This window comes from Phocoena phocoena, chromosome 14 (assembly GCF_963924675.1).
Source record: "Phocoena phocoena chromosome 14, mPhoPho1.1, whole genome shotgun sequence".
Lineage (NCBI taxonomy): Eukaryota > Metazoa > Chordata > Mammalia > Artiodactyla > Phocoenidae > Phocoena > Phocoena phocoena.
Genome location: NC_089232.1, coordinates 13,679,326 through 13,704,388, shown reverse-complemented (window position 1 = coordinate 13,704,388; position 25,063 = coordinate 13,679,326). Strand labels below are relative to the sequence as shown.

Below are 25,063 nucleotides of genomic sequence, written 5' to 3'. Positions count from 1 at the left end.
CTCATGGTTCCAGAACCTCCCGGGTCTGCTTAACACGTTCACCCTGCTAGCCTGGAAGGGCAGGACTGCAGACAGCTGGTCTGAGGACCTGAACTGCAGCCCGAACTCTGTCACTCACCAATGTAGCCCTCGGCTCTTGTTGTTCTCATCTGTAAAATGGGAGGGTCTTGGTAGAGATTCTTTCGGTTTTAAGTAACAGAAACTGACAAAGCTGGAGTAAGCAACAAAGGGAATTTGTGGGGAGGACACTGGGGTAGAGCTAGAACCCCAGGGCAGCTGGGCTTTGTTAGTGTCTAGAATCAGGAACTGAAGAGCCTGGGAAACCATACAGTGTTTCTGGCACCTCTGTGTTTTCTGAACGTCTCCCGTCACTCTTCCTTCCCTGCTGGCCCACCTTCCACATGCTCCTCATGGCAGAACACAGCCTGCACACCTCCTCACGCTTACTTATTATGGCTCCTGCCTCTTGAATAATTGGTGTTTTAGCTCGGGCTACCGTAACAACATACTACAGACTGAGGGCTGAAACCACAGAAATTTATTCTCCCACAGTTCTGGAGGCTCAGAGTCCAAGATCAGGGTACTGGCATGGCTGGGTTCTGGTGAGGACTCACAGATGTCCAAGTTTCTCTCTGTGTCCTCCCATGGCAGAGACAGAGAAAGACAGAAGCAGAGAGAGAGGAGAGAGAGAGGAGAGACAGGGCTCTCTGGTGTCTCTTCTTACAAGGTCACTAATCCCATCATGGGGGCTCCACCCTTGTGACTTCATCTAAACCTAATTGTCTCCCAAAGGTCTCACCTCCAAATACCTTCGCATTGGAGGTTAAGGCTTCAACATACAAACTGGGGGGAAACACAATCCAGTCCATGGCAACTGGCTACCTCTGAATCTCACTTCTGTGTTGCCAAGAGAGGGAAAACAGAATTGGTTCAGTCTGAGTCAGGTATCCACCTCTGATCCAATCAGCCATAGCCAGGTGGAGAGGACAGATCATCCAGCACAAACCTGGCTGCCTGGAGCCTATCCTGATCTCCAGGCCTGTCTGTACCTTGTCACCTGAATGAAAAGCCATAGGGCAGCAAGTCAAGAGGTATTCCTCTTGGTCAATATTTCCCACAAAACTAAACACTCATGGAGGATAAAGGTCATTTCTCTCTTACCCACGACCACCTCTTCATGCCCATAAGGAAGCAGGCACACAGACAATGTTCAGTGCCTGGATGTTGCCTTTTTGGATAAACGGGGCTACACTTACTGAGAGAAGGGTAAAGAGTCTGTGCTCCAAAGATATACACAGACATATCATCACCTTCTCAGAGCCAGAGTATGCTTTCCACCCTAAAGGTCAAGAAGATTTCCCTTCTAGTCAACCCTTCTTCTTTTTAATCTTTCCCAGACAAAGAAAATGATCACCTGTCATTGCATAGAAACTCCTCTATATGTATGTTGAGTAACAGCAATGTATAAAGTGTATAGAGCAGAAAAGGGAGCAAAAGACAGACTGTCTACCTTCAAGGACTGAGACCTGAGCCCAAGAGACAAGCCATCAACACTGGCAAAATAAAAAAAAAAAATTATGAGTTAAGAAATAAGAGAACATGTGAGATGTCTCAGGACAGCTGGGAAGGACGTTGCCCAATGACTGGTGCTAGCGAGCTGAATGTGCTTTGAGGTGGCAGGACAGAGAACCCACTTTAGTTTAAAATGGTCCAGGAAGAAAAAGTAGGCATTAAAGATGGGTGGCATATAGCCTGGTGTTGGGGGGGGCTGGGGTATGGCCTTCAGGAGTGCGGTAGCAGTGACTCAAGTCAAAGCATGGAAAACACATGACATGTGCAGGGATGGTCATGGGGAACAGTGAAAAATAAGGTCGTTTAGAAGTACTGATACATTATGGGGGACCCTGAACATCAGTGCAAAATTCTAGACTGGATTATGGAATGAATGTGAGTGCTGGAAAGGAAACAGACAAGTACCTGGAGCCTGCACAGGTCCTCTGAGGGCAATCATGCCGGGCAGCCCTTGTTTCTTCTTACGACAGAGAGACTGGCAGGGGACTACAGGTTTTTCAAGGTGCTGCTGTAACCAAGTCCCATAAACTTGATGGCTTAAAATAACAGAAATTTATTCTCTCACAGCTCTGGAGGCTAGAAGTCTGAAATCAAGGTATGAGCGGGCCCAAGCTCCCTCCAAAGGCTCAAAGGGAGAATCCTTCGTTGTCTTTCCCTAGTTTCTAGTGGTTGCCAGCAATTCTTGGTGTTCCTTGGACTGTGGAGGCATCGCTCCAAAATGGCCTCAGTTGTCACATGGCATTCTTCCTGCATGTCTCAGTCTGTGTCCAAACTTCCTTCTTCTTATAAGGACACCAGTCACTGGATTAGAGCCAACCCCAAGCCAGTGTGTGAACTCATCCTAACTTGATTACATTTGCAAAGACTCCTTTCCCAAATAAAGTCACATTCTGAGGTCTTGGGTGGACACGAACCTTGGGGGACACTATTCGTGTCAGTGTCGACACTGAGTCACTCTCACCCTTATGTGCTAGTTCCAGAAGCTAACAGCCATGTAAGCAACTGTTCCCTGATCCTGCATTGGAAGTGACTGGATGCACTGCTGTGACAGATGTCACCAGAGGAGGAATCCCCTCGTCAGGACAAGATAAAGCTAGATGACTTCCAAAAATCCTTCCGATTATACACATGTGGGGTTCAAGGTCCTGTCAATTACTTCTGTTCTACTGATTTACCGATTCAGTCCTCTCTTTCCGTTCCCACTGCCAAGACTCTGGTTCAACCCTTATTGCTTCAAACTTGACATCGATATAACTGTTTTCACATCACTCCCCCCTTAAAAAAAACCTTCACTGGCTCACTCCTGCCTCAAAGCAAAGTCCTGTACTTTGACCTCAAACTGACCTTTCCCACCTGAACTCCCCAGACAGCGTGACATGAATTCTCAACTCAAGCCAGTCTGGTCCTTCAAACACAACTGGCACACTCTCCCCCCTACACCTCACCCGACCTCACCTGGCATGGGCCTCCCTCCCTGCAGAAGGGAACCCAAACTGCATTTGGAAGACCATTCATTCCTCATTCACAGTACTGGAGACCAGCCAGCCCAGCACACAGTACTTTGGAATCTCCGTGAGTTTTAGTGCATCCTTACTCTCTCACTACCTCCCACTGCTTTTTTTTAAAAATAAACTTATTTGTTTTATTTATTTATTTTTGACTGTGTTGAGTCTTTGTTGCTGCACGCGGCTTTCTCTAGCTGCAGAGAGCGGGGTCTACTCTTCATTGCGGTGCAGGGGCTCTAGGCGCGCGGGCTTCAGTAGTTGTGGCTCGCAGGCTCAGTAGTTGTACCGCACGGGCTCGGCTGCTCCACGGCATGTGGGATCTTCCCTGACCAGGGCTCGAACCCCTGTCCCCTGCATCGGCAGGCGGATTCTTAACCACTGGGGCAACAGGGAAGCCCCTGGCCTTCCACTGTTAACGATCATTTCCGACAAAGGGGATGCAGCAACACAGAAGCAGAGACAAAGCAAATGCTGTGAAATCAGACAGATCCAATGGTTCTAACAATTAAGAACTGGGCAAATTCCTTAACCTTTCTAAACCTCAGACTGTTCATCTGTGAAATGGAAATAATACTACATACCTATCCCACCAGACTACTGTCAAGATTAAGTGAGATGACGTACGCACACTGCCAATGCAACATCTGACATGGAGTATAAATATGCGTCAATAAAAGTACTGATTTGTATTACAGTAAAATGGACCTAAGTTTTGCCTTTAGGTCTGGGAACAAAGCGCAGATCTGGGACCCTCCAGCACCGAGCAGCACACTGTCAATGACTACTCAGATGACGTATGTAGCAGGACCCCTGTGAGCATTTAGCTAACCCCCCCGCTTCATTTTATGAATGGGGAGACTGGTATGTGTGGGTGGAGGCAGTTCCTGAGGGTCCTGCCTTTTCCTTCCCGGGTCTCCTGTCCTCAACAGCTCCTCACTATAAATATCATAGACCCTGCAGGGACCCTGAGACTCCGGAGAGAGGCTGAGAGGCTGTGAGAAGGTCCGCCTTGCTCAGAGCAGCTGGCACTTCCAGGAGATGCAAATGGTGGGATGGTGTGAACAACCAGGGAACCTGCCTGCCAGGAGGTTCAGCCCAACCCCACTCGATTTTACAGAGAGGAAGAGGAGCTCTGAGAGAGAAGCCCCAGGTCACACGGCCCATCAGGGGTAGAGCTGGGGCCAGAATCTACACCCCCCAAGGCCCACCCAGTCCTGGGCCAGGTGGCACTGCTGGCAGCACCGTGTTTCTCTGGGTCCAGCTCCACCACTGACTTGCTGGGGAACCCGGGGCAGGCTACCTAGCCCTCTGGGCTTCAGTTTTATCATTTGGGAAAGAAGGAGTAATGCCCGCCTTGTGTGACTGCTGTATTAATAACATCACAGAGCCTTACATGAGAAGTGCTGTGATGGCGAAGACTCCATTTCGCCTCAGTGGTGGCCCAGCACGCAACCCACAGGAGCATCGCACTAAATATGAGATGACTGAGTGAACTCGCTGAATGAATGAATGAGGACCAGGACGGCACAGTATCTGCCACATATTAGGTACTCAGTCAAGTGTTTTCCATTACTGCGGATACTAATCCCTGGGGGATAGTTGCCTTCATCTTGATACAGGATGCAGAGGCTCTCTGGGTCCTCTCCGCAGCCCCATGTGGCCCCTGTGCTTCGGAGAAGCTGACCGTATCCCCAGATCCAGGGTGGGTCTTGGCTGGTGTAAGTCATTCTACACATCCCATCCCCCTGCCATAGGGACTGGCTCAGGGACAGGTGTGTGACTACAATCAGGAGAGCAAGATGCTTGCTAGGAGCTTCTGGGAACGAAGCCTCCTTGTGTCCCATAGAAGATGCTCTCTTTTTGGGAGAGATGCCCTTTTCCTGCTACACGCCAATGAGAAATTCACCCCTCTCAGAAGCTGCTGGCAATCATCTTGTGTCCACAAGGGGAGCCAGCCTTAACACGAGTGCAGGGGAGAGACCAAGAGAACCTGCTGGATTCCTGCTGATCCTGGGTCACTGCCATTCTAGCCTTTTCAGTTATGTGAACCAGCATGAGCTGTATTTTTTTTTTCTTGGAACCAAAAGAATTCTAACTGCTATACCTTTGAACCTCAAAAATGAAGAATCAAAAGGAGACCATTATTTCCAATAGTATCAGACAAGAGACTCTGACTTACCCTGCCATTGGCAACAACTAAAAATTCTGGATTTAAAGAAATTGTAGGGGCTTCCCTGGTGGCGCAGTGGTTGAGAGTCCGCCTGCCGATGCAGAGGACGTGGGTTCCTGCCCCAGTCCGGGAAGATCCCACATGCCGCGGAGCGGCTGGGCCCGTGAGCCACGGCCACTGAGCCTGCGCGTCCGGAGCCTGTGCTCCGCAACGGGAGAGGCCACAGCGGTGAGAGGCCCGCGTACCAAAAAAAAAAAAAAAAAAGAAATTGTAAATTTTTTTACTAAGTGGTCAAGTTTGGTATCACCAATCATGGGACAGCCTGACATTCTGTCCTCTTGACAGAAGACAGTGGGAGGTGCACCTCATCATCTACACAATGTAGACACAATGGCCTGAGTCTAATCGTGAGGACAAGTCTGAGAAGTCCGGAACGTCTATATCACAGTCGGCCTAGACTCTTCATAAAGTTGGGGGGCGGGGGGTGCAGGTGCTGTTCTACGTTGATCAAAAGACACGGCAGCCAGATTCAGTGTATGAGCTTTGACTGGATCCAAATAGAAACAAGAAAAAAATAAATAAAGGATTTTTGTTTAATTGGGGTTAATTTGAGTATGGACCACATGCTGGATGAAGCTGTGGAATGAGAGTCGATTTTCTTAGGTATGGAAATGATTGTTCATTGTACAGAACAGTGAATGGTTCCCAAAGCAAGATCCACAGACTCCTCGGAGACCCCAAAACCCTTTCCAGGGGTTGCTGGGACCCTGGCAGAGGGTTCATGAGGTTGAAACAATTTTAATAACAATACTAAAACATACGCTTTTTTCACTGATGGTGTAAGAACAATAAGGGGTAAAACCGCTGCCTTTGCACGAGTCAAGGCAATGGCACTAAACTTTACCAGTAGTCATCGTATTCGTCACCATGACGCAGTAGGAAAAAAAATGCCTGTTTCATTTAAGAATGTCATTGATGATATAGCAGAAATCATCAATTTAATTAAAGCTTGACGCTGGAGTACAGGTGTTTTTAATATCTCGTGATGAAATGGGAAGCATGCATTAAGTACTGCTGCATACCAAGTATGATGACTGTCTTGAGGAAAAGCCCTTGTGCCGATTATCCACTGTTTTTCAGGGAACAGTACGGTTACTTGAATGACTGACAAACAATGGTTATTCAGAGTTGGGTATCTGGCAAGCAGGTTTTAGGAAATGGATGAAATGAGCCCATTACTTCAAGAAAAACCAATAGTGTTTGTTGCCAATGGTAATATTCAATTTCAAGCTAAAACCAGAATTTTGGAACATTTTTATCCACTACCATGAAACTGACAGTGTCCCAACACTTAAAAGACTTTCCTGATGGGATTGATGGTGATATTAATGAATGTGAATTTTTGATATTGTATAATGAAATGTGTCAGCATTTAGAAGATCTGCATTCCACTTGGTAAACCAATAGTTTCTAAATGATCAAAGTATGATGTTACAAATTATGCATGGATAAAAGATCCATGAATTTAAACTATGTGGAAGGAACAGAAGCCATCAAATATGACCAGTTTTGAAACAGAACTAAATAGAATTCCTAAAATAGAATAATTGAAAATTTAAAACCAATGAATATGTTTAGCAGCTGATTAGAGACTGCTAAGGAGATAGACATGAAGAAAATTATTCATAAAGCAGCAGAGACAAAAAAAGGAATCGGAAATAAGAAATGAAGAGATACAGAAGATAGAGTAAGAACACCTAACATATACCTAATGAGAGTACCAGGAAAAGAGGAAAAAAGGAATGGAGTGCAAAAGCAGTGTTGTTAACTGTGAATAAATTTGAAAAATTACTAAGAGGAATAAACTCCTAAACTAATATTAACTCAAGAAAACAGAGAAAATCTATAATCATTAAAGAAATCGAATAGGTAGGTTCAATTTTTCCCACAGAAAAAACACCTGTCCCTGATAATTTTACTGGTAAGGTCACGTATTTTACAGGCAAGAAAGAAATCCAATCTTACACAAACTATTCCAAGGTATAAAAAAGAGGATATATCCGCCCTCAATGTGGTTTATGAGGCTAGTATAATCTTTATACCCAAACCAGACAAGAGAGCACAGCTAATATCACTCACAAACACAGCTTTAAAAAAAAAAAAAGACTGAACTAAATATTAACAAAACTGAATCTTAGGTTGTTCTAAAAACAACAACAACAAAAACCCAACTTTATGACCAAATTTTGTTTATCCAGGAAGGTAAAATTGTTTAATGGCAAAACTAATTAATACAATTTGCCACTTAACAAATTAAAGGCCAAAAAAAAAAAAACACCCATTATCATCTCAATGGAAGCATTAGCTAAAATACAGTATCATTCATTATAAAAACTCTCAACAAACTAGGACAAGAAGAAAACTTAGTGATAAAGTATATTTCTGAAAACCCTACAGCAAGCACAATACTTTATGGGAAAATGTTGAAGCATTCCTTTTTAAACCAGGAAAAGACAAGAAGATCTGCCTTCACCACTTTTAGTCATCTTTTACTAGAGATCTTAACCAGGACAGTAAGAGTAAGGAAAAAAAAGGAATTACTGGAAAGACACAACACTGTGCTATTCTCAGATGGCATGACTCTATCTGGAAAGCCCCAAAGGATGTATAGTGTGGCAAGGATGCATTATTCTAACAAACAGTTGGAAGGTGAAAATTTTAATAAGATACCAAATTCACTGGCATCAACGAACATCAAGTAACTGGGAATAAATCTAACAAATGATGCACAAGACATTTACAGTAAAAATTATAAAATTATATTGAAAATCATTAAAGAAGATCTAAATTAATATAGACAGATGCCATGTATATATATACATATATGTATATGGATTGGAACAGTCAATATCTTAGGAACATCAGTGTTATTCCAGTCAGACTCCCAACAGACTTCTGAGTGAGTGAGTATGTGTGTGTGTGTGTGTGTGTCTGTGTCTGTGTTGTAAAATATAATTCTAGATAATTCTAAACATGTATATGGAAGAGAAAGGGCTAAGGTGCTTTTGAAGGTGGTGGGACTTGCCAGGCCAGGTTCTAAGAATTTTCATAAGGTTATGGTAATTAAAACAGTGGTACTGGTACAGGGCCAGAAAAACTGTTCAATGGAAGAGAATAAAGAGCCCAGAATAGACTTACACATCCAGGGACACTGAATTTATGACAGGGCTGGACATTGCAGATGTAAAGAGAAAGGACATACTTTATAATAAACGGTGCTAGGACAATTGGTTTTCCTTATGGAAAAAAAATTCTGGAGTCCTACTTCACATCATATACCAAAATCATCTCAAAATGGATTAAGAGGGCTTCCCTGGTGGTGCCGATGCAGGGGACACGGGTTCGTGCCCCGGTCCGGGAAGATCCCACACGCCACAGAGCGGCTGGACCCGTGAGCCGTGGCCGCTGAGCCTGCACGTCCAGAGCCTGTGCTCCGCAACGGGAGAGTCCACAGCAGTGAGAGGCCCACGTACCGCAACAAAAAAAGGATTAAGAAATTAAATGTGGTGAAAATGACCCTACTACCCAAAGCAATCTATAGATTCAATGCAATCCCCATCAAACTACCACTGGCATTTTTCACAGAACTAGAACAAAAAATTTCACAATTTGTATGGAAACACAAAAGTCCCCGAATAGCCAAAGCAATCTTGAGAACGAAAAATGGAGCTGGAGGAATCAGGCTCCCTGACTTCAGACTATACTACAAAGCTACAGTAATCAAGACAGTATGGTACTGGCACAAAAACGGAAAGATAGATCAATGGAACAGGATAGAAAGCCCAGAGATAAACCCACACACATATGGTCACCTTATCTTTGATAAAGGAGGCAGGAATGTACAGTGGAGAAGGGACAGCCTCTTCAATAAGTGGTGCTGGGAAAACTGGACAGGTACATGTAAAAGTATGAGATTAGATCACTCCCTAACATCATACACAAAAATAAGCTCAAAATGGATTAAAGACCTAAATGTAAGGCCAGAAACTATCAAACTCTTAGAGGAAAACATAGGCAGAACACTCTATGACATAAATCACAGCAAGATCCTTTTTGACCCACCTCCTAGAGAAATGGAAATAAAAGCAAAAATAAACAAATGGGACCTAATGAAACTTCAAAGCTTTTGCACAGCAAAGGAAACCATAAACAAAACCAAAAGACAACCCTCAGAATGGGAGAAAATATTTGCAAATGAAGCAACTGACAAAGGATTAATTTCCAAAATTTACAAGCAGCTCATGCAGCTCAATAACAAAAAAACAAACAACCCAATCCAAAAATGGGCAGAAGACCTAAATAGACATTTCTCCAGAGAAGATATACAGACTGCCAACAAACACATGAAAGAATGCTCAACATCATTAATCATTAGAGAAATGCAAATCAAAACTACAATGAGATATCATCTCACACCAGTCAGAATGGCCATCTTCAAAAAATCTAGAAACAATAAATGCTGGAGAGGGTGTGGAGAAAAGGGAACACTCTTGCACTGCTGGTGGGAATGTGAGTTGGTTCAGCCACTATGGAGAACAGTATGGAGGTTCCTTAAAAAACTACAAATAGAACTACCATATGACCCAGCAATCCCACTACTGGGCATATACCCTAAGAAAAACAAAATTCAAAAAGAGTCATGTACCAAAATGTTCATTGCAGCTCTATTTACAATAGCCCGGAGATGGAAACAACCTAAGTGCCCATCATCGGATGAATGGATAAAGAAGATGTGGCACATATATACAATGGAATATTACTCAGCCATAAAAAGAAACGAAATTGAGCTATTTGTAATGAGGTGGATAGACCTAGAGTCTGTCATACAGAGTGAAGTAAGTCAGAAAGAGAAAGACAAATACCGTATGCCAGCACATGTATATGGAATTTAAGAAAAAAAAAATGTCATGAAGAACCTAGGGGTAAGACAGGAATAAAGACACAGACCTACTGGAGAACGGACTTGAGGATATGGGGAGGGGGAAGGGTGAGCTGTGACAGGGCGAGAGAGAGGCATAGACATATATACACTAACAAACGTAAGGTAGATAGCTAGTGGGAAGCAGCCACATGGCACAGGGATATTGGCTCCATGCTTTGTGACCACCTAGAGGGGTGGGATAGGGAGGGTGGGGGGGAGGGAGACGCAAGAGGGAAGAGATATGGGAACATATGTATATGTATAACTGATTCACTTTGTTATAAAGCAGAAACTAACACACCATTGTAAAGCAATTATACCCCAATAACGATGTTAAAAAAAAAAAAGAAATTAAATGTGAATGAAAAAACTATAAAACTGCTAGCTAGGAGCAATACAGGGGAATAGCTTCATGATTTCAGAATAGCTTCACGATTAGGTAAGGTTTTCCTAGGACACAAAAAGTATAAACTATAAATGAAAAAAACTGATAAATCCATTGCACTAATATTCAGAACTTCTGTTTATCAAAACACACCATAAAGAAAATGAAAAAATAAACCAGGGACTGGGAGAAAACATGTGTAATGCATAGTGACAGAGGATTAGCATCTAAAGTATTTAAAGAACTCCTACAAATCAGTAAGATAAGGACAAGAGAAAAACTGGCAAGATTTGAACAGGCTCTTCACAGGAGAGAGAACATGAATGGGCAATAAACATATGAAAAGATGCTCAATCTCATTAGTATTCAGGGAAATGCAAATTAAAACTATAATGAGATTCCATTCTGTATCCACCAGACTGGCAAAACTTCTAAAGTGTGACAATAGCAAGTGATGGTAAAGACATGGAACAACTGAAATTGTATATGTTGCTGGAGAAAAACGATGTTGGATAGCAATTTATGATGAACAAAATGTGAAGGGGACTTGGCAGGCCAGATATCAAGAATTTTCATAAAAGTTATGGTAATTAAGACAGTGTGGTCCTGGTGCAGGGTCAGACAAATTGATTAACGGAACAGAATAAAGAGCCCAGAAACAGACCCACACGTCTACGAACCTTATGTTAGTTGGTCAAGCGAAAGATGCATATACCCTATGCCTCAGCCATTCCATTCCTAAGGAAATTTGTGCACCAGTGCGCCAGGAATCACATATCAGAATGTTCACTGCAGAAGTCTTTTCTTTTCAAGAGCAAGAGAAAAACAAGAATTAGAAAGAACCCAAATGTCTGTAAACAGTGGTATATTGATACAATGAAGGTAATGTTCTATTTCTTAAACTGGTTGGTGAGTAAAAGAGTATTCATTGTATTATTACCCATTACTGTATACCCTAACCACTTCTTTGTAATCTTTTCTACTGGTGCAATAATTAATTTTTACAAATCAAGGAGAGTCTGGAAATGGAGCCAGAATAAGATGTTAGAACATGAGAGTGTTTTGTGTTTTTTTTTGCCGCACCGGATCAAACCTGCACCCTTGGCAGTGAAAGCGAGGAGTCCTAACCACTGGACCGCCAGGGAATTCCCCCAGAGTGTTCTTTCTTTAGGCTCTTCTTAACTCCCCTCAGCTTGGTGGCAGCAGGGCCAACAGCCATGGGTTTAATGGGCTGGATAATGGTTCCCAAAGATGTCTAGGCCCTAATCCCCAGAATCTATGGATATTACCTGATATAGTAAAAGAGACTTTGCAGAGTCTCAAAATTAAGGATTTTGAGATGGGAAGATGATCCTGGATTATCTAGGTGGGCCCTAAATGCAATCACAAATGTCCTTCTAAGAGAGAGGTAGAGGAAGATATAAAGACAGAAGAGAAGGCAATGTGACCATGGAAGCACAGACTGGAGAGATGTGGCCATAAGCCAACAGCCATCAGACACTCCAAAAGCAAAACATGGATTCTCCACGGAGCTTCCAGAATGAAACACTTCGGCTAACACCTTGGTTTCAGCCCCCCAAAACTCATTTCAGACTTCAGGCCTCCAGATCTGTTAAGAGACTACATTTCTGCTTTAAGCCACTAACTCTGTGGTTCTCTCCTCCAGCAGCAATAGTAGACTAATACAGTGGATAAGGATGCTCAACTTTACCCATCTCTTTGTCCCTGATTGTATTCACGGAGCACATCCTCTCCTCTGCCTCCTCTTCTTTCTCAACATTGGCTGCCACAGTGTCTCCCAGGCAGAGATACAGCAGTGGTTTAATCTCCTTTCACACATCAGATGTACCACTTCCCCTGTGAAAGGGCTCCTCCCTACAATTTCCAACCAAAGCCAGAAAAGTCGTTCACACACACCCACAAAATAACCACCCAACGGAAAGAACGCTGGCGAGGCAGGAAGGACACTGGAATCCAAGTCCAAGTTCCCCACTGACTGGCTACGTGAACTCAGAAACTTCTCAAAGATGCAACTGGAATTCATTCATCTCTCTATCCCTGGTGCCCAGTGTATGCTTGGCACAAAGCAAATGGTCAATAAATGGGCAGTTAATCAATGAATGAATCAATGAAGCAATGAATCAATAAATCTCGAACAAGGACAGAAGGCCTACCCACTGAAAAACAGAATCTTTCCAACAACTCGTATCTCTCTTCCTCCACTATAATAAGGGAAAAGATTAAAATCCTAGAGTTTCAGAGTTGGAAGGTCTTAGGGTTGGAAGCCAGGGGCTCATTGCCTCACTTTAGCACCAATTACTAGAAAACTCTTCCTTCTATCATGACAGGAGTTTGTCTTCTAATCGCCCACGAGTCCTAGTCCAAGCCTCTAACCACATAAAACAAACCTCTTTCTTCCACATCAAGACACTTTCAGAAACTGGAGACTTGGCCTCAAGTCCTGGCCTAGCCGATCACGTTACTGACCTTGATGAGTGACCTAAAACTAAATCCTCATGCCCCATCTTCCTTGTCTGTCAACAAGGGCCTGAAATCACTAAGAGCCCCTCTAGCTCCAAGAAGCGGGGTGGAAAACATCACCCCCTTGGTGTTCAATCCCTCATCATTTCAAACTATCCATTGGGTTTTAAATCTTAATACTTTATATTTTACTTTTAGAATTGCTTCTTTTCCCGTGGGCCCATTCCTCTCCCTGCTCCAGCCCGGCACCTGCTATCTTCTTGTGTGTTCTTTACTTTTTCATTTTAGAAAGATTTATTCTAAGGTCTCTGAGTATTGACAGCTACTTTATATAAATAATATACAATTAATAGAGGTATGCTATTTACCTATTTGTTTGTTTATTTCTGGAGGGCTAATCCTGCCTTGTAGTGTTTGTTAACTCCTGCTTAGGAGTGGGGTTCGTAATTTTGGAGTATGAATTCATGTGCTTTGGGGCTAATTCTGTATGATGTGTATTGAGAGCTCTTAGAGAGACTGGATTAATTTCTGTCAGATGTCCCAGGAGTAACGCTGGCCCAAGACCAAGGTTTATGTTAATCTCTCAGCTAAGGGTACGCAGACCGTGCAGAATGTGTTAAACCCCAAATCCAGATGAGGACAGGTCCATAGATGGTTTCAACTTCCCAAGGGAGATTTTCCCTCCACCAAGAACCCTGGGCCAGACAGACAAGCTTCACTGTCATCTCTCAGGGTTTGGGGGTCTATTCTTTTACTAAGGATTATGCTACAGAATCGCCCTTCAAGTCTGAACTTTACGCCAACGTTCAGCTCTGACTTAATACCCCACAGACTCAAGGCCCCTCTTTTCTCTATTGAGATATTAAAACCAAGTTAGGCCAATCCTCCAGTGTGGTATATTAAAGATGGCTGCGAACTATTTGCTATCCCACTCATGGGGACGTAGTCTAATCCCCCTCTCTTCAAATCTAGGATGGCCTTAGTGACTTGTTTGGCCAATAGAATGCAGCAGAAGTATCATCCTGGGACTTCTGAGACCAGCTCATAAAAAGTCTTGCAGTTTCTATCGATGCTTCTTGGACACCCATTCTTGCAGTTCTGAGCTACCATGTAAGAAACTTGACTATCCTGAGGCCGCCATGCTGGAGAAATCACATAGGAAGACCAAATGAAGAGGGCTTGAAACACACAAAAAGAGACAGCCAGGGCTTCCCTGGTGGCGCAGTGGTTAAGAATCCTCCTGCTAATGCAGGGGACACAGGTTCAAGCTCTGGTCCGGGAAGATCCCACATGTCGCGGAGCAACTAAGCCCATGTGCCACAACTACTGAACCTGCACTCTAGAGCCTGTGAGCCACAACTACTGAGCCCACATGCCACAACTACTGAAGCCCGCGCGTCTAGAGCCCATGCTCCACAACAAGAGAAGCCACCACAATGAGAAGCCCACGCACTGCAACAAAGAGTAGCCCCCACTCGCCGCAACTAGAGAAAGCCCGCGTGCAGCAACGGAGACCCAACACAGCCAAAAATAAACAAATAAAAATAAATATTTTTTTTTTTTTTAAAAAAGAAAGAGACAGCCAGTCTGCCACTGTCATTTGCATCATCCCAGTTGAGACCCAGACATCATGGAGCAGAAATGAGTTTTGTGTTCAGTGTCCTGTCCAACTTCCCGACCACAGAGCCAGGAGAGATGATAACAAAACATCTGTTGTTTTAAGCTAAATCTCAGGGTAGTCTGTCATGCAGCTGCTACAGTACTGGTTTACAGCCTTGCAAAATGATTCCCTCTCTGTTTTGCTTCCTGGCAAATTTACTTACTTAAAAGCTCTGCTATACTTTTAGGGGATCGCTGTTATATTTCATGCAAACTTTTTAGAAAAACGTTCAATTCAGTTTTATTAGGGAGGGGTTTCAGACTATATAGTTTTCTATACTGCCACAAATACAAATCAAATCTTTCACTTTACAGATGAGAAAACTGAGGCTTAGAGAGGTTACGTTACTTGCCATGGTCACAAATCAAGGTTCTACAAACCTAGGTTTAAGAAAGGATCTTCTAACCCCGAACAAGATAAAAGTCTCAAACCTCATGGAGATCAAATCCTAGTGGAGAGACAGACCAGAAACAAGCAAGCAAAAGAATTAGAAGCATAGTTTCAGGGAGGGACAAAAGCACAGAGGTGTGGGTGGGGTGTATCTTGGAGAAGGTGGTCAAAAGAGGCCTCTCCTGAATAAGTGACATGTAAGCAGAGACCTAAATGGAAAGAGGGAAAGGGCCATGCATGATCCAGGGCAGTGTGTTCAGGGCAGAGGAAACAGCAAGTGCAAAGGTTCCTGGGTGGGATAAGCTTGTCGCCTTCTAGGAACAGTGAGCATGATGGAACTGAGCGAGTGAGGGGGGAACAGTACAAGGTAAGGTCAGGGCAGTGGGCAGGGGCCAGGCCTTGCTGAGTCTTGCTGACAATGGTAAGGAGTCTGAATTTTATTCTTAGTGTGACGGGAGTTCTTTAGACAGTTTTTTGTTTTTTTTTTTTTTTTTTTTTTTTGCGGTACGCGGGCCTCTCACTATTGTGGCCTCTCCCACTGCGGAGCACAGGCTCCGAATGCGCAGGCTCAGCGGCCATGGCTCACGGGCCCAGCCACTCCGCGGCCTGTGGGATCCTCCCAGACCGGGACACGAATCCATGTCCCCTGCATCGGCAGGTGGACTCTCAACCACTGAGCCACCAGGGAAGCCCTTTTAGACAGTTTTTAAACAGCAGGGGAAAGCTAAGACCTACTTTATGGGTTTTAAAAAAAATTGGGTTTTTAAAAAATTTTTTTTCCTTTATTATATTTAATTAATTAATTTATTTATTGAAGTATAGTTGATTTACAATGTTGTGTTACTTTCTGGTGTACAGCAAAGTGATTCAGTTATACAAATATATATATTTATTCTTTTTCATATTCTTTTCCATTATGGTTTATTACAGGATATTGAATATAGTTCCCCTGGGCTATACAGTAGGTCCTTATTGTTTATCTATTTTATATTTAGTAGTTTGTATGTTAGCCCCAAACTCCTAACTTATCCGTCCCCCACCCCCTTTCCCCTTTGGTAACCATAAATTTGTTTTCTATGTAAGACCTATCTCACTTTTTTTTTTTTTTCTTTTTTTGGATGCACCATGCAGCTTGCAGGATCTTAGTTCCCCGACCTGGGACTGAACCCGCGCCCACAGCAGTGGAAGCGCGGAGTCCTAACCACTGGACCACCCGGGAATTCCCCTATCTTACATTGTAAACAACGCAGCATTGGAGAGATGGGAGTAGAAGCGGGGAAAGCAATTAGGAGAGTTTTGAAATGGTCCAGGAGAGCAATAATTTGGGGTTGGAACAGGGCGGTGGCAGTGGAGGTGGGAGTTGGTTGGGCAGGGAGGGTTTGAAGGTAGGGCTGAGAGGACTCACTGACACGCCTGGATTCCACAGCACACAGTGTCTGGCATGAAGCATTTACAGAGCCCACTGGGTCCTGTGGCTTCCTCAGGAGGGACATCTAGGGACCAGTGGTTCTTGGCCTCATGTGCTCATGAGAAAAAGTCCTTTCATGTTCCTGTAAACCCACCGTGAGTCCCCAGCGTGAGTCGACTGTGTTTCTCCAGCTTCTTTCTCACGGTGGGTTGTAACCCACCCTCTTGAACACAACAAGCTGCGCACCGCAATATTCTGTCTGACAGGCATTGTCTTGGCGGTTTAAACCCCAGTTGCAGCAAAACTAAATTTTACATAGATCACAGCTCGGCAGCCCACTTGTGAAAGGTTCGCAGTCGAGCGCTGGGTTGGTGGAATCCAGTTAGGCTATTCAGAACTCATACAAATCAGGGTTGGGACCTCTCGGAATCAGAGGGATGAACCACAATCCAGCACAAATGGACGACTTGGGATTGAATTCCCATTTACAGCCAATAGTGGGAATATTAGGCAAGTCCATTTCTGTTCATTTCACAGGGGAGATGATGACACCCTGAATCCTGACTCAGTGCTTCTCAAGTTTCATGGGGGGGGGGGTCTTGTCAAAATGCAGATTCCCCGGGCCTTGGGTGGGGCCCCGGATTCTGCATTCCTAACTAGCTCCCGGTGATGCTGATGTGGTTGGTGCACAGGCCACTCTTTGAATAGAGAGGTCCTGACTCATTCATGAGCCAACATACACTCATTGGGCACTTACCACCCATGAAGAGCGGAGAGGGAGACTAAGAAACAGATGTGGGAGGTAAATGCACAAACCACCACGTCACAAGGTACAAAGAGACGATGCCACACTGGGGCCCCAGGAACAGAAATCTTTCTTCAGTTAGGGGCCCCGAGGGAGGTTTCCTGGAGGAAGGTAGATGGAGGCCAACATGGAGAGTGTAATGACCGTCGTAGGGCACCTTCAAGGTCTTTATCCATGGAATAGCATGTCCTCTGCGATTGCTGATTTCTCCTCAAAATTAAGACTTCCTTTTAAAACTCAAACACAAGATAAAGAAAAGAGGTGAAAAGGAGAGTGAGAGATTTTTCTAACATGAAGAGGTAAAGGAGTGTGTTAGGACTGTCCCAGTTGCAAGAAGAAGAAAAAAAAAAAACCCCATCTTACACCAACTTCAACAAAAAAGGACACTTATAGGTTTGCAAAGCTGGTTAGGATTCATTCATTCAACATATACGGTGGTCACTGGGGCTGTTGACAGATGTTTAGTCAGACTGTAATTCTCCACCCACTTGAATTCAGGCTTGGTTACACGATTTTCTTGGGCTGATGAAACGTGAGCAGAAGTGACACGTGTCACTTCCGGTTAGAGGCACTTAAGCGTTGGTGCATGACTCTCCATCCTTCTTTCCCTGCTCCAGTGAATCCTGGTGCCTTGTGCTGCAATGATAGCGCCCTGAGACAAAGCAGCCTCGGTCGGCCTGAGCCTCCGGTGATGACAGTCAGCAGGGTGCCTCTGCCAACCCACAGCGCACAGCCAGCATAATTATGCAAGAATCCAACCTGTGTTGTCCCCAGCCCCCGGGATTTGAGAGTTGTTACCGCGGCATAGCCCAGTCCATCCTCACCACTACAATACACGCTTAACTAACACAAGCACTCTTCAAGGCCTTCATTCTAGGATATGGGGCAGATCAAGGCCTTAAACGAGGAGCTGCAGGAACCGGGGCCTGAGTCACCAGAATCAAGCCAGCTTCCGGCTCTCTGTGCCTGTATCTCATCTCTGTTTACCTCTGCTTTGTCATACTTTGCCCCTTTGGCCACCATGCCTTCTCCATGTGCCAGGCAGCCGCCAGCAGCCCCACCTTCACATCTTCACATCTGGGTCCCATAGGCAAGGCTCTCCTCTCCCAGCTTCAAATCAAGACACCCTGAGGGAGGATCCAGGGGTTCCGTTTGGGCCACAGACCCACCTCTGGACCAATCTCTGTGACCAAGGAAACGTGTCGCTAGGCCTGAGTCCCTGCCCACCTCCACGGTTGAGTGGAGGGTGATAGGATGGGGTATGTGACCAGAGGGGAATGGGAAATGCATTTTGAAGCCCAGAGTACCATCCACAGATCCCTAAAGGAGGTGGAAAGGATGTGAATGCACAAGTACATGAGAGCGGCCAAGGTAGAATGTAACTGAGCTGCGATGGGTGAAGGGCAAAGGAAAAAGGGAAAATGTGGCATATGTGTGATCACCCTAAGAGGAAAGAAGCAGACTGGAGAGCCACTGGCTGGACAGCTCCCTGTGCTGGCGTCGAGGAGGTACCTATGGCCTAGAACTGCCAGGTGACTGACAAAGCCTGGTGGGGGCAGGGCGTCAGGAAGGGATGCTAACTCGGGTAAAGGGTGTTCCTCCTGTCTACTAGTTTAGGGAAGCTTCTGAAAACTCTGACAGTGGGACAGACCTTCTGTGATCAGCAACAGGCCAAGTTTGGGAGAGCAAATACTTTAAACTTGTAATTTTTTTTTTTTTTGGCCACACCATGCGGTATGTGGGATCTTAGTTCCCCGACCAGGGATTGAACCAGCGCCCCCTGCAGCGGAAGCACGGAGTCTTAAACACTGGACCACCAAATAAGTCCTGGGGGAGCAAATACTGAGCCAACACGTGTGCCCCCGTTACCATCATCCCTGCACAAATAATTCAGGGGTCTCCTTCCCCACTGAGCCCAACTCAGCTTCATACCCCATCTCAAGACAGGTCCCAGGCAGCCTCCCATCAATTAAAAGAGATAAAACCTACTAGCCATCCTGGTCTAGGTACACATGCCATGCTTGAGGGCCTATAATACCAGATTAACTGTCAAGATTCCTTCAGACACCCCTACTGTGTGCCAGATACTTGGTCCTTTATATTTACTTTTTCTCTAAAATCAAAGGAAAGGCCCTGGGTGTGACTAAAACAACCCAGAGGGAAAACAGTGTGCTTCTATGTGAAGATGGATGGGATCTGAGAGTTCAGAACAAACCCGTATGTATGTAACTATCCATCTTCCAATCCATCAGGGCCTTCCCAAGGCCCTGAAGTGAGAGGAAAATATTCTCATGGCCCAAATGCAAACCCCCTCCTGTTGGTTCTCGGAAAAATTCCCACAGACACCAAGAATCCTGGTAACCGGCTGGGCATGTGCACAGCTCATTGTTGGCAATAAAACTGCAAAGGTAACATATACCCTGACTACTGCATGGCCAAGTCTACCCCATCCCCAAGCCTCTTGAAATCCCTTGGAAAATACACACACACACACACACACACACACACACACACACACACACACACGACACACATACACAACACAAAATGTCAGTCTCACTAGGTGGCTACTGAGGGTCTGACCCGCCTTCTCTCATTCTTCCCAGGGCTCTTCCGCCCCCCAGACAATATACACTACAAAGAGGATAGCTCGCTTTAGAAGGAAGGGGAAAACGGAGCCATTAATAACCAGGTGAGACCCTCACTTGTCAACTACCATTGAAATAAGACACAGCAGGAGGAAGTGCACAAAAGCTACTTCCCAGCAGGCAGGCAGGATTAATAAACAAAGACCAGGGCAGGAGAACAGCAGCGAAATCTAGGTTTATGTCTTTCACTTCCTTGAGGATACGGTCCCTGTTTATAAATAAACACAGTGCATGTAGGCCGGCTGGGGGACTTGAGGGAAAGGAAGGGGCCCAGAGGAGCACTGGCTCTTGGAATTATTAAGACCTCCAAGATGATGCTGGCCAATAATATTGTATCATAGACCGGGAGCAGGGCCCCAGCGCAGGTGCAAGTTGCCCTTAGGATTCTGCAGGCGGGTCAGACCCGCCTGCAGAATCCTAAGGGCAACTTGCACCTGCGCTGGGGCCCTGCACTTGGACTAGCACTTGGACTAGAACCTAACATCTTTCCTCTCACAATTCAACTGAAACAGTCACCCAGCTCCTACCCTGTACCACACCCAGTGCCAGGAAAGAAATCATCAACTAACCTGAACCCTCCATTAACAGGATCATTTTTCTGAATTCCCCTTTTTAAAGCAGGCCCCAAAGAAAGGTAAGTTTATGTTTAAGAGTGTATGTTTTTTTCTTTTTTTTCCATTTGTGTTGCAACAGTTGAGGAACATCTTGAGGACAGCCCACATTCCTTCCAGGCTTCTCTACATGTCCATCCCTGACCCAAGGCACAGAGACTTCATGCTCGAGACAGTCCTAGGACTTAGCTAGATCTTCAGCTATCAACTCAAGACTGTTTTAAACATCAGACTCTACTTTCTGAAAGCTAACCGTTTTTAAAGATGTGCAATGTGGAAAAATGACATTTTTCGGCATAGCTGTTGGTTACTTATGAATTAGGACTCTCTTTTTCCCCATGCAGTGAGTTGGACTTTTGGTCTACTAACCCAGTAAGTGGTGGGAAGCTCTGGATTCATTTAGCCAACATCCTGGGCCTTAGCCAAAATTCTGTCCAGACACGATGAGGCAAAACCTGCTCCTTGGAATAAATGCTTCAAGATAGTGCATTCTCCCAAGAAGACACAGAGCGACCTCTGTGTGCCCGCTCCAATGCACAGTTTGAAATGCTTTCACACCTAGGCCTTGAGTTGTTTGGAAAGAAAACAAAGTATTTTAAAGGAGGCGAGCAGGCCAGTCCTAAATGAGCTCCCATGTTCCATGCAGATATCAACCAGGTTTCAACAAGGCCAACCTTGCTACTGCACTAATATTTCTTCCTTAATTCTTCCTAAGCTAAGCCAAGGCAGTTAGGAGGAAGACAGCTGGCAAGAGAGCAGCGTCTCAAATTGGTTCCCATTCCAAGAGCTTTGCCCAGTGGGCACAAGCCTGTCCCGATGCCCACTAACCTCTGTCCCCAGGGGATAACAATGACCAGCTCCCCTGCATATCCTAGGGTCTCTGATCTCACTCAACACAACCAACCTTTACTGAGTGCACTTGAAGTGCCAGGTGCTTCAAAAGAGAGCCTTGGGAGGGGGCGAGAGGTGGGAGGCGGAAAAAAACTATCACCATTGCCCTAAAAAACGCTCACAGCCCATGGCAACACAGTCACCATCACAGCTGGCTGTCCCCAGACACCATCAGCTTGTCTTGACGCCTCTGGTTGGAAGGAAGACGCTCCCCTGACATCCTCAGAGTACAGTGGCAGGTCTTCCTTAAATGTTCTTTGATGGGACAGAGGCTTACGAAACCATGAAAAGATTGCTTATAGGAAAAGGGACCTGTGGACAAAATCATAGGACGCTACACTAGAGGTCTCGAAAGCTTGAAAGAGATCAGTTTAGGTCAAGGACAGGCAGAGGTGGAAAGGGCACTGACCCCCAAATCCAGAGCCTGTGTTCTTCACCAGCTCACCTCCTGTCCTTGGGCAAAGCACACTCTACAGTTTTACAGATGAGGGAAGGACTGGCTCGGTGGTTTTTATTAGCAGTAAAACCCATGTAGTTTCCAAATTATATTTTATATAGAACCCCAGTATATAAAACAAAGAAAAGGAATCAGGGCTGGGAACCCAGAGCCCGCCCACTCAGGCTGAGTGGCCTTCAGGGAAGCCGGTTGGAAAACTGCAGGAATAATGTCTGAAAGCCCCTTCCAGAGCCCTTACAACCTCTCTCGGAGGACAGGAGGGAACACTCATTGACTGAATGTCCTCTGTGGTACTTGGCAATTTAGAAATCATGTATCATCGAAATCTTTGCAACAGTAAAGTGAGATTAACTAGGGCTCGCGAACTAGGATCTCCCGTGATCTGAGCTGTGAACTGGGATCTGTTGGCAAGAGGCAGAACTGGGATTTGAATCAAGGGTTTTCTGACTCCAAACATGGCATTTCTACTCTTTGCTAAGAGGTTTGTGGAAATTTGGGCTGAATCGATAATTTCCTTGCATGGTAAATATAAACATATGTGCATATACGCCTAGGGAAACACAGCTTGACGAATATACTTCTCAAAATTTTCATTAGCTATCTCTGTATGGGAATAGTGTAGATGATTTTCCATCCATGGATCTACATTTTCTAATTTCCCTATAGTGAACAGGTATGATTTACGCAAAACAGGTGCTGCTTATTAAAATGGTTTTAACAACCCACAACTGACACATCCATGTTGGGTTTCTATACGGCATTAGGGGCTGAAGGGATAGGTCCTATCTCTGACCTGTTGGAGTTGACAGTGGGAATAACAACCCCAAATCTCACAAATTCTCCCTTGGAGCACAGGGTCCTGGGCTGACCTGAGGGGCAGTTCTCACGGTCATTTAAATTCTCTGAAATGCAATTCTTCGCTTCTGGGGAGTGTGGTCGTTTTAGAAAGTAACTGCTAGTCCCTGAGACCCCACCCAAACATATGTTTCTCCCCTTCACCCCTCTTAGTTGTCTAGTATACAGGGGGTGGGTGCTAATAAAATTAAAGACGGTCACATGGACCCCAGACCAGAAACCCTGGCTGCTCAGTGTTCCAGCCCCAGCCCAGGAGGACCTATAGGGAGTGAGTCCTCCAGCCTGGCCAACTCAACTCTCTGGCCCACGCTGAGGCACCCCCACCCCCACCCCCCAGAGGCCACCTGCAAATCTGACAATCACGGCACTACTTCAGGAGAAAAAAAATACCACCCGGAAGGCAAGACAGGCCTTGATCAGGCATGAGGCGGGGCCAGCCGTGCCAGCCACTTCCCTGGGTTATCCATGCCACCTCTGCCCGCAGGAATCTTCCAAACATTTAACATTCTTCCTCTATGTACAGCACAAATCCCCAGCAGGTGGCAACAGCTGTGGAGAGGCCAGCAAGGAATGAATGACCTGGGGGCCGATAGGGACATACACTGGCCTTGGGAAGAAAGCCCATAATGGTGGCCAGGAGACAATGCTGAGAATGGCTTCAGAAGGCTACCCTGACCGGCTTCTTTGAAAATCAGGCAAGAAGGGTAGGAGATGGGAGGTGTTCCCAAACGTGGGGAGTGATGGCACACAATCAACCAGAGTCAGGAGCCCCTCTTTCTCAGACAAAGGAAAAGCCGGAATGGCACCACCAGCTCCCACACCCCAGAACAATTTCACCCCGGCTCCCCAAGCAGGTGGCAAATCTGTCCTGACTCAGGCAAGGATGGTTAGGAAAGGAAGGGAACTGGAATAGATGGCCATGTCTACCTCCAAAGGAGAACAAATCCACGAGGGAAGGAGCTCTTCAAAGGTCCACTCGGCTCTGGGGCTTGACAGAGCAAAACGCCCCCGCGCCCACCCGCAATGGCTTCACACAAGGCCTCACCCCAGATGACTCTGCGCTCTCCCGCAAGGCCTGGCTGGTGTCATCGCCACCGTCAGTGTGGCCGTCTGTCACTTGGAAATTTCCCGTGAATTCCCGGAGATGCCCGTCTCTATCTCTCCTTCAAACCCCCCGCCCAAGGAATCAGACAAGGGGACGCAGGGCGGCTACCCCAAGATTCGGATCTGTCATCCTCCGTCCCACTTGCCTAGGCCGCTGTCAATTTGAGAAACCTAAAAAGGAGTATTTTTCAACCCCCTTAGGAGCCCTGCCTCCAGCTCTCCGCCCTTCTCCGCGCCGATCCCTCCAGGCAGCGCCCCAGGCTCTTCTGGGCTCTGTCATTTTCACCTGACAAAAGCGTGGCGGCTGGGCGCGGCAACGGGCGACCCCAGGCCAACATTTCTTCCCAAGGAGAGGGACACGTGTCCCCGCGGGGCACTCACTCGGGGCCTCGGCCAAGCCCACCAAGCGGGGGGAACAAAGCGGCCGGGCGCGGCTCGACGCGGACCCCAGCGAAGCTCCGTGCGCCCCCAGCCCTCGCGGCCCCGCCCGCCGGGCCCACGCGCCCGGGCCGGGCCCCGCAGGGCAGCAGCCGCGTTCTGTGCCGCCCGCTCGCCCGCGACCTCGGCACCTACTGTACCTGCTAAATTTAGCGGCCGCCGGGTATTAATAGCCGGAACGACCGGGGCGGGCGCTGCAGGGGCACGCGCAGCCCGGGGGCCGGGGGCCGGAGAAGGAGGGGAAGGAAGGAAGGGACGCGGGGAAGAAAGCCACTTACACCACCAGCCTGGAGATGATCCACGCCACCATGGCGGGGGGCGGGCGGGCGCGGCCCGGCGGCGCGGCGCGTCTCGGATGCTGGCGGCTGCGGCGCTCCGGGCACGTCTGTCCGCGCACGGCCGCCGCCGCCAGACTGAACGCGCCCGCCGCCCTGCCCGGCGCTGGCGCGTCGGCGCAGCCGCGGCACGTTCCGGCGGCGGCGGCTGCCCCAGCCCCCCGGGGCACGGCGGGCCCGCGGCGATTGGGCGGCGAGCCGTTCGGGCACCAGCGGGGCCCGCCCCGCCCCGCTTGTCCCGGGCCCCAGGCTGAATTCGGGAGGTTCCTCTGCGCGCCCCGGTGCCCCCGCCGCTCACAGGGGACCCTGAGGTGGTCCAGTTGGCAAGGCAGAGACCCGGGGGCCGCCCCACCATCTGTGCTCCAGT

The 25,063-nt window shown here is 46.6% G+C and overlaps 1 protein-coding gene across 1 annotated transcript in view; it reads right to left on the bottom strand.

Moving 5' to 3' along the window:
- REEP1 (receptor accessory protein 1) overlaps nt 1-24,766 on the bottom strand; it is a 109,255-nt gene extending 84,489 nt beyond the window's left edge. Inside the window, exon 1 of the mRNA XM_065890770.1 lies at nt 24,640-24,766. Within this exon, the coding sequence (XP_065746842.1) occupies nt 24,640-24,671 (32 nt within the window). The 5' untranslated portion in view covers nt 24,672-24,766. The remainder of the gene's footprint in view (nt 1-24,639) is intronic.
- Between the last annotated feature and the right edge of the window lie 297 nt (nt 24,767-25,063).